Genomic DNA, 10,481 nt, shown 5'->3' on the forward strand with positions numbered 1-10,481 from the left:
ATATTAAAAAGAGGTTATGATAGGGGTTGGATACTTTATTAACACGATCAAATTAACTATAGACTCGTAAGTACATATCACGCAAATACTAAAATAATTACTGTTTGCGAATGTGAGTATTTTGGTCTTGCATAAAATATCATGCATGTGTGGCACTTGCGAAATCATGTTAGTTGATACTTTGTTTTTCTTTAATTAAATGAACATCTAATTATAGACGTCAACCCCATTATAGGGTTTGATTAATGTTATTAATTCAAATCAAATGTTTTGGTTCATTTTAAAAAAAAAAATTAATTCATTTTCACTATTGTATAAATTAATGGTACTGGACTAATTATATACATGCTAAATTTTTAGAATGATTTAATTTGAATTTAATAAGAAACGTTGAAAAACAAATTAGCAAATTTTCACGGAAACAAAATGAGGTTAAAGAAAACTGAGAAAATAATTTACATTACAACCATTATTACTTAAAATTACATAAAGATAAACACACACAAACATTATGATTTGATTATTACATTGTAAATATTGCTGAAAATATATAAGTAAATAAAATTTCAAGTATATATATAATCAACATAATAAAATTAATAAGAAAACAGATTTCATAAGTACATGCCACATAAAATTCGTAAATATTATAAACGAAAAACACTCTCATGCAATAGTCATAAACTAATATTTGACAATGTCATCATCCTTTACTTTTTATATGTATCTATCAAAAGTAAAATAAAAAAAGTAACCATAGGTCGATAAACGGATGATAGATTGTATAATTATGATTTAATAACACTATAATCATAATGTAAAACCTAATTGGATTATTTTCAATCCACACATCATATTTCTTTAAGGCATCTTTGCCTCTAAAAATCGAGCATTCTTTAATGTAGAAGTCTACACCACACGAATTCAAATCTACTAAATTAATGACATTAGATGAGCAATTTGAAGTTCTTGATGAGGAATCCAAAATAGAAAATTTTGATAAACTAGATAGGATGTGATCAACAACAATAGAAACATGATCATAAGAGGAACAAAAAATAAAGGACTACAACCACAACACATCTTTGTCTTCAATAATAGTGAGGACATTAGAATTGGTGCAACCATCATGATACAATGTAATTCAAGAAATTAAATATTCAGAAGATGGAAAAAGATTAGATAAACGAGTTGGTTGAAAGATGTGTTCAATAGGACATACACTTCATTCAAATGAAAGTTATAGTAGCACTTGTTTTCATCCCGTCTACCATTGACCAATACTCTTGAAAGTTTAGAGTTCATGGCAGTAAATTAGTTCAGTTGAGAGAATGAAGACATATTGACTATTTTTAAAAAATATAAATTTAAAATATTAAAATATATCTAATATACAAACTAGTTTTAATTTCTTAATTATTAAGGATTGAGATTCAACTAATAAAAAATAATAATTTGATTATTTTGAAATTAGTAAAATGAAATAAAGTTTCAATTGTTGATTCCCAAGATATTAGAAGGAGGTTATGATAGGAATTGGTATACGTGAAAATAATTATAGGAGAGATAAAATAATAGTTACATTTAAAAAATATGGATATTTTGATATTTTATAAAGTATAAAAAATGTGCCCGTGCCATAAGTGCCATTTATTAAAAAGGATTAAAAAATAGTTTTGCTATTTTGGGGAATGACCCCTATAAAGGTTATTATTCCTAAAAGCAAAGCGTGATTGCAATGTGTTGTAGATGGGAGCATCAATGAGTCAATTATGGTTGAGTTTGATTGAGTTTAAAAAAAAGTAGGCCCATTTAATGTTTGGGCCACATATAGCCCACCGTCATCTTTGACTGAAAACGACGGCCCTAAGGTCATTTCGAAAGAAGAAAAAGGTGTCATGTTTTCATATGTAAAGACTAAGGGAGACATCGGACAACATCTTCCATTAATTGAATGGACCAATCCCACCATCTTCCCACCAAATTCAATTTTTAAAACAACAATCTTTTCTTCCTTCCAATCATTCTCCCTTATATTCACACTAGTTCATACAAAATAAATATCTTCAATCCATAGCACCTAATGAAAATTGTGGTTATGAGATGCAAAAATTTATTCCCTCCATTGGTTGCTTCTCGAGGTTAACACAACTTTCAAACTAAAGTGTATGCTTATTCTTATTCACAAAAGAAATAATTACACGAACTTGTCTAATCTTATGGACGGTGAAGTACACGTGCATGAGAAAATATCCAACTTCCACCATAACTACATTTTGAAAGCTCTTTTTACGATGCCTTGAAATTTATACCATCTTGAATATGCTTAATTTTTCAACATGAGACAAACGTTTTAAAATGTAGGTACAAAGCATAAAGCCTAAAGTCACTTTTTCCACTAGACTTTCGCTATGGGGCTTTGCTCCGATCATTTCTAACATTTTAAAATGTCATATTTTTACCCTCAAATTTTGAATTTAGTTTTTACTAGGTCTTTTCGTTTTAAGAAATTTTCTTTTTATTCTTAAGAGGTTTTTTAATTTGGTTATTAAATTTCAAAACTTTTAACTTTTATTTTGTCGTTGGTAATGCATCTTTTTTTATTTGATGTTAACATTTATTAACTAATTTATAAGAGTTAAAAAGAATAATTATAATCAATTGTGGTTGCAAAACAAGGCTACCTATAAATAAAACTCAAAACCTAAGAATAAAAATATAACATTAAGAAATTTAAAAAGATTCACGGTTCAATTGTTTCTTTCATGCACTTTACAAACTTGAGCCTTTGGTCTTGATTACCTGCGTTAAACACCAAATCTTTCCATTGCTTGGATTTGTATTTTGTACTAAAGTTGCTAGCACAAGGTTCACTCCAACCTACCTCTTCATTATTGATGACATGAAGAATGCTCTTATGCCTATCAGAGATAAAGGAAAGTTCATCTCATTAACATATTTAATAAGGTTCAAGAATAACTATATCTTCAAATCGCATCGACATATTTAATCAATTGTTAAAGTTCAAAAAATATCATAACCGTACTTTATTTCAACAATGCTATAATCAAACAAAGTCTACTTGCCTAATCAGTCAAAATCTCAAATTTAAACAATCTAAGTTTTCATTCTAAAATATGCATACACTTGTAAGTTTAAAAATTTACGTATCAATCATCAAGCTTACACTTATATAAAATAATGCAATGTGTTATATATGAAACAAAAATGCAAAATCATAAAATCAAATAATTACATAATACAATACTATCAATTTAAACCCTAAAATTTACATATCAATACACTGTATGATATTATGAATTTAAGCCCTAGAATATACATCAAGCTATAAATTAAACAATTACGTTTACACTATATAAGCAACATCACACACTTAACCTAGTCGTGGACTTGATACATGATTTTACTATCTTATTTTTTTACAATATTCTACATAACATTATTATAAAAAAATCTTTATGAATAAACAAAAAAATATGTTAAAAATAGAAAATAATTATACCTTAGAACTCCTAAGCAAGTAATGATTAAATGGTGAGAGAATGACGACCATGGAGAGAAGACGATGGCAGCATCGACCGAGGAAAGAGAATGAGAAAAGACTTTTGGTTATGCCAAAAGAAATGGTTAAAGAAGTCATGTACCCCGTCCAAATACAAGATAAGGCATTGAAGTAGTGGACCTGATCCATGACTTCGTGTATGTCAGACAACATGATAGGGTTGACTGCTAGAGAGGACGGACAACTCAACAAAGTTGTAGATTTGACACATGACTTTGTTATCCTATTTTTTACACTACTTTTTTATCTATCCTATTTTTAAAAATATTATTTAAAAAATTACATTTTACTATTATAAAATAAACTAAAATAATCTATACTTTAAACGCAAATTATTATAGTTTTAAGTAGAATAAGAGAGTGGTTAGTATAAAAGCTAGGTTGGATAAAGCAAAGATATGTTTAAAGGAAAAGAGAAAAAGAAGTAGAGGGATGGGTGTGGGGTGGGGGGAGGACCCATTAATTGGGTGAAGGAATGGGAGAGACGGTGGTGGGCATTAGGGAGAGCCGTCACTTTTTTGTCTCTTTTAAGTTCTTCTTTTGGTTAAAATGTGTATTTATTGTGTGCTCCTTTTTCTATTTCTATTTCCTCAAACCTAAACCTCCTCATGATAAATGTTTATTTTCTTTCTTTCAATCTTCTCCTTTTCCCTTTTTATCACTTCCCCTTTTTCCACCCTTTTCCTTTCCACTTCTCCACACACACACACACACACACAAATTTTCCACCTTTAACTTCAACTTTTGCAATTCAACCATTTAACTTAATATACCCGTTTACCCTACTTTTTTACACACTTTTTTTTTCAAAAAAATATATTCGTTCAATGTCAATTTTTGAATTGAAAAAAAAATCACATGAGACATGACATTCACGTAGTAAATTAATCTGTTTAGAAAGAGCAAAATGTGGTCAGTAAATGATAAAATTTGGATATCAATGTGGTGTTTGTCACATACACTCCAACGCTTAAGTTGAAGAATTTGAGATAGATAGAATTCAAGTTACTTCATATGAAATTTAATGATTTTTTTTTTGTAGAAAAGTTAAAGTTGACCTAGGTTGTTTTCAAGTTTTAGAATTGCCTTGGTATAATTAGAGAACTTAATGGGTCAAAGGGCACACTTGATTCCACATTTGGCTAGGGTTGATCTCGTATAATTCTAGCTAAAGTTATTTGAAGGGTGTTATTTAATATTTAAATCCAAAATAACACAAATAGTTTCAAGATAAGTAAATAAAAATATGTAAAAATTTAAGATGTGTTACAATTGATGTCGACCACTTTGCTTAGACCATATCTAAAGGCCTAAATGATCCATTGGGTTCGGGGCATGCTTCTTTGGCGAGGCTTGGCCTTAGCATTGGTCAAGATCAAGCATGCTAGCTTGAGCAACCATCTATTTTACTTTGGCTCATTTGTAGGATTTGGTAAGATGTGGAATGTGAGAATATCAAATTGGTTATTTTGTAGGATTGTATGAGTGGTTCCAAGCCTAGGGAGAGAAAGTAATTTTGTAATTAAAGCTAGGGAGTGAAAAGTATTGTGTGTGATTGTAATAATTTTTCAAAGTTTTCTCATGGTTTTTTATCCCAACATCATTTTTGTCATTTATGCCGTCCTCCAACTTAATTACATCATGATTTTTCTTGATTCTATTATTTCAATTTGCGTAAATATCAATTATATTATTCTATTCAAAATCCTCACATTCTTCAAGTATATAAACTTGAAATAATATTAATAAAGAGATTTTTCAAAAATAACAAATTTTATAAAATATTTACAATATATATCAAATTCTATCGCCCATAATGAATGATATGCTATAGTAATAGAATACTATTATTGATAGAATACAAATTTTTGTTATAGCTTATAAATATTTTAATTTATATTATTATTTTAAAAAATTTCCTTAATAATAATAACAAATATTTTCATCATTACAATTATTATAATTCTTAGAGAAAATAATGATGTAATTTCCTTAAAAATAAACAAATCAATTATGTAATTTGGAGTACCGGAACAATTAGGTCGCACAAAGTTATGATAAGAAGTGAGTGACTAAATATATTATATAGACAAATAATATAACAATGACAAAATCGAATATTGTTTTTTTTTAAAAAGAAATATTTAAAGTTTATATAAATATGTAGATAAAATAATCAATATTAAATTTAAAACTAAGAATATAAATTCGAGCTCAGCGAATGTGATTAACAAATTTGACGATAAATATAGTACCGATCAATTTGATATATTAATTAATTAACTAACTAACGCGTAAATGAATATTCTAATATATCTAATATTTTCTGGATTAACATGACATAACCCTTATTTAATTTGTTCACTAAATTTTAAGATTTTAAGAAGTAAAATTTGTCACAAGTTCTTTTAACATATATATATTTTTTTCAATCATATATATCATAATTCTTTTTAAAAAAATCAGTTCGAGTTAAGTATGGGTAGTTACAAAGTTTCATTTTGATGATAGAATTTAGAATTGGTTTATAGAAACAACAAATTAACTATCACAAAATATATATAGATTGAATTTACCAAATCTAAAAACATTAATTAAAATCATAATTATTGCCAACCAAATTTTCTCTAAAACTATCACAAAAGCAATAATTAATCACAAAATTTTGTGGTGTATATTCTAATTTTATGGTCGGTATCAACAAAAATTATTGGTCCTCAAAATGAATGAATCTCAAATATCGATCGGTTATTGTTAACATATTAATATATATCAAATATATGTCTATAACAACAAATAAATATATTATTATTCATGTATTTATTCTCTATGGAAAACTCTACGAACCAATCAAGCCTTACTTTTACTACATGCATGTGCAAAGTCAAGAAATTTATGTATGTTAGTCCATTATTTTCACACTTTTTAACAATATATATTACATCAACATTATTTTACTCAATTCGTTTGAAAATGATAAAATCTCATACAATTATTCTTCATTTTGTTGTACCTATAAGTTAATTTTTCCATGTTTAAACATAAGTTGTAGTGAGATATATTTGTGCTTTCAATAAATTTTAAATTTTGCTTCTCAAATTTTTTGTTGTTGTGTTGTTGAAATTGCGAAATAAGAATAACAATTTTCATTCAATTGAAATCGAAGGTGTGAAAATGTAAGAATTTCTTTTATTATTTGTGAAAATGCTAATTAATTACAAATAAACAAAGACAAAAATAAAGTAGCATACTTAGAATTGAACAAACTTTATAAAGTAGTAAAGTATAGTGAGATGTGAGTGAAACAAAGATGTATAAGTTGAGGGAAAATGTTTTATTTTAGGTTATATTTTGTTTGAAGAAAAGAAAAAGAAAACATTGAATGCATGGTCCATGTTAGAATGCCCTCATTTAAACAAAAAAGAGGTAGTCCCCTTTACTATTCACAATAATTCACCAAAGCTTGTGGTGCACATCCTCATCCATTGTACCCTAATTGGTCCACACAAATTTCTAAATATACTCAAACCTCAAAAACCAACACAATTCAGTTACCTTCCCCTTCTCTATCTCCAATATCCTTCCATTTTCTTTTCTATTTTTCTCCATTCTTACACATACTATATTCAACTCCACCAAAAACTCTATCGCAGCTTTTCTTCTTCTAAGTTAAAGAATAATTAATATTCTAGTGTTTTCATTATTATTATCTGCTAACTTTGAAGTAATAATGATGCAAAATTGATCTGCACAAAACCCAGAAATAATCAACCAAAATTTTGAAAACTATAATCATATTTCAAAGGTTCTAATGAATCTCATCATTTAATTGTTACTTCAATTGAAGTTTGAAGCTGATAATATCCCAACCCCAACAGCTGTTGCAACTCCTTAATTGGATGGAAGTTAAAATTAGAAAGCTTCTATGAATGGAAGAATTTAAAAGAAAAAAAAAGGAAGAAACAAAAGGAGAAGAAATTGGGACTGGAAAAGAATGGAGGAAGAAAGGAAAGTGAGATATGGAATGAATTCTGGAAGTAATTTCGTTCCCCAATTCCTAAATTCTTCATCTTCTCCTATATTCTAAATCGATATACACACCAAAATTCCTTTCACCAAAATTGTTCGCTGCAAAAGCCTTCGATGGATTTAGTAGCATTATGAGATTGCACGTGATCAGTATGAAAAAGTAGAACCCCAATTGGGTGAACTCTATCTCCTAGGGATCTTTAGGTTTAGGGGACCAAATCCCTTTACTTTATACTCTATGTATATATACAACTGTCAAAGTATTAATATCATTAGCTAGTCCAATAATACGTAAACCTGTCTTTAGTTCCTCCAAAACTTAATTTCTTTCCTTCAAATTTAGGTATTAAATGATAAAAGGAGAGAAAGAGAAAGTATTAAATGATAAAAGGAGAAGAAGAGAAAGAGAGAAAATGTAAAACCAAATAGATACTTTGCCCTCTTATTTATTATTGGTTTTTGAATGGACTTGTTTGAGAGAAAATGCAGGAAAAAAAGGTAGAAAAAAGACCCGAAAAAAGTTTCAAAATTTCATCAAAATAGACCTCCAATAACATAGAAACTTTTTTCCCCCCTAAATATTATCCCAACTTGCTTCTATTTTATATTTGGTCTATGAACTTTGAACTTTGAACTTTCTTCCTATCTTTCCTCTTCTTTTCTTTTCCCTTTATATATATATATATATATATATATATTTCCAAATTTTGAACAAATATATATTTCAAAAAATTATATACAAATTTTATGAAAAAGATGTGGTTACTTGATTATGGGTTTTACTTCAGTATATACATATTAAATTTGAATATAAGGAGTCAAGGATATTCTAGATATTTTAATTTTTAATATATGTTTTTGTGTCAAACATATATTCATTTTAAGAAACAATAAATTATATATAAAACTTAAGAAAGACGAAAATTAGAAACGGTCCAACGATGCCTTTTCTGTTTTTCGTTTTTAATTTAGAAAATAAGGATTAACTTTTCAAAGTCTACAAAGATTTCTAATGAAAAAAAAATAACTAAATATTCAAAAATTGGTTTTGCTTAAAATTTAATTATCACTTTTAAATATTAATATAATTAAATTTTTTTAAAGAAGTTTCAACACTTTGTGAAAAAAGAAAAAAGAAAAAAAAAATCAAGAATATATTTATATGGGGGTTTTATTTATTTGGGTTTGGTTTGGTCATTATATAATTGAAAAGAAAATGTGTCTCGGTTTAAAATAAAAGGAAAAGGCAGAAGAGCTGTCACGCTCTAAGTCAATATTGAAAACGTGTTATTTAATTTGACAAACCCCACGTTTTTTCCATAATGAAAAAAAGTTGACAAATCTTTTGAACCTCAACTATAAAATGCCTTCACTTTCTTTTTTTATTTCCACATTCTTATCTTTTCCATCTCTTCTCTCCCAATACTCAAAAACTCCCTCCTCCCTCTTCTCTCATCTCATCGCCATGCCTTGCCTTTACATCTCCACCAATGTCAACTTGGCCGGAGTCGACTCCGCTCCCATCTTCTCCGCCACTACCACCGCCGTCTCCTCCATTATTGGCAAACCCGAAAATGTATAAACCTTTGCTTCTTAAAATACATACTTCTTTTCATTCTTTCTCTTGTCCTCTCATCCTAATGCATCCTACAGTCCACTTATCTTCTTCTACACTATTTAGTTGGTTAATTAAAGCTACATAAATCATTGTCTTTTTAGACAATTTTTTATAGACGAGAAGAAAAACTATTTATAAGATATAGCACAAAAAAAACTTATTTTTTTATAAAAATATTCCATTTTTTAAAAATATATTTTTCCTATTGTTGGATTTGTGCTTCGGAGCCAAACGCCTAATTATGGACAATGCAAAAGTTTAATTTAATGGAAACATTCCTAACCATTTCTTTTTTTGATAGAACGAAGTGAAATTTCACTTTTATTAACTCTATATCTTTATTTATGTAATCCATTAATTTCAAGTTTTGTACCTTCTGTAAAATCATTTTCCCTCCTGTTTATATTTTAGCGTACGTGTTCGAATTTTAGTTTGGTTGAGAATGATATAATATCAAATTAACTCTTATGTTTGAGTTCAAATTTTTTGATTAATTAATAATTTGAGATTTTGGTATAGAGCAAGTGGTCAAAGTCCTGCAGTTTTATTTTCCTTTCAATTAAAATTGATTCACTTATTTGGTTTTGTTCATGTTTCCAACACATAAGTTGGAGTTCAAGTGGTGATTTAAGAGTTTTTTAAAAAAATCTCAATTTACTGTGATCCATCGTTTTGAGTTTGATTAGTGATTTAGTGCTCTTTTCATTACTTATACCTGTAATTACCTTTCTCCTTTCTTTCTTCGACCGTCAAGTTGACAGTTTTTTTTTTGCCAACAGTATGTGATGGTGTTGCTGAATGGGTCGGTGCCGATATCGTTTGGAGGGAATGGGGATCCAGCAGCGTTTGCAGAGGTGGTGTCCATGGGAGGAATAAACTCAGAAGTGAAGAGGAGGTTGATCTCAACCCTCGGAAGCATTTTGAATGAAAAGCTTTCAGTTCCACCGGCGAGATTCTTCCTTAAAGTCCACGACACGACGGCTGGTCGCCCCATTTCCAAATTATGACTCTACCCGGTGGCTGCCTTTTCCACCTCTTCCAACTTTCATATATATATATATATACATACATACACTTTTCTTTTTATAATTATAGTTTATTATGGTCTGTTTGTCTGACTTTCTCTATTATGTCTGTCTGTTGACAGTTGATTCATAAGGTGAATGAGACAAACTTTTAACCTAAAAAATGATCATAATATAAACTTTGTTGTCAATTGAGCTTTAAGTTGAAATTTTATTCAGCCATCCA

General features: G+C 28.5%; 1 protein-coding gene across 1 annotated transcript; it reads left to right on the forward strand.

Annotated features, from left to right (window-relative positions):
- The first annotated feature begins 9,003 nt into the window (after positions 1-9,003).
- Positions 9,004-10,481, forward strand: LOC101208581 (macrophage migration inhibitory factor homolog). Its single transcript, XM_004148551.3, has 2 exons — positions 9,004-9,188; positions 10,010-10,481. Exons 1-2 carry the CDS (start codon positions 9,078-9,080, stop codon positions 10,235-10,237), a joined length of 339 nt encoding a protein of 112 aa, XP_004148599.1. The 5' UTR covers positions 9,004-9,077; the 3' UTR covers positions 10,238-10,481.

Source organism: Cucumis sativus, chromosome 4 (assembly GCF_000004075.3).
Source record: "Cucumis sativus cultivar 9930 chromosome 4, Cucumber_9930_V3, whole genome shotgun sequence".
Lineage (NCBI taxonomy): Eukaryota > Viridiplantae > Streptophyta > Magnoliopsida > Cucurbitales > Cucurbitaceae > Cucumis > Cucumis sativus.

Excerpts from the sequence above, each read along its gene's own strand:
- LOC101208581 (XM_004148551.3), top strand. The coding sequence starts at position 9,078 with ATGCCTTGCCTTTACATCTCCACCAATGTCAACTTGGCCGGAGTCGAC. Across the intron at positions 9,189-10,009 it reads TTATTGGCAAACCCGAAAAT|TATGTGATGGTGTTGCTGAA; the intron begins GTATAAACCTTT and ends TTTTGCCAACAG.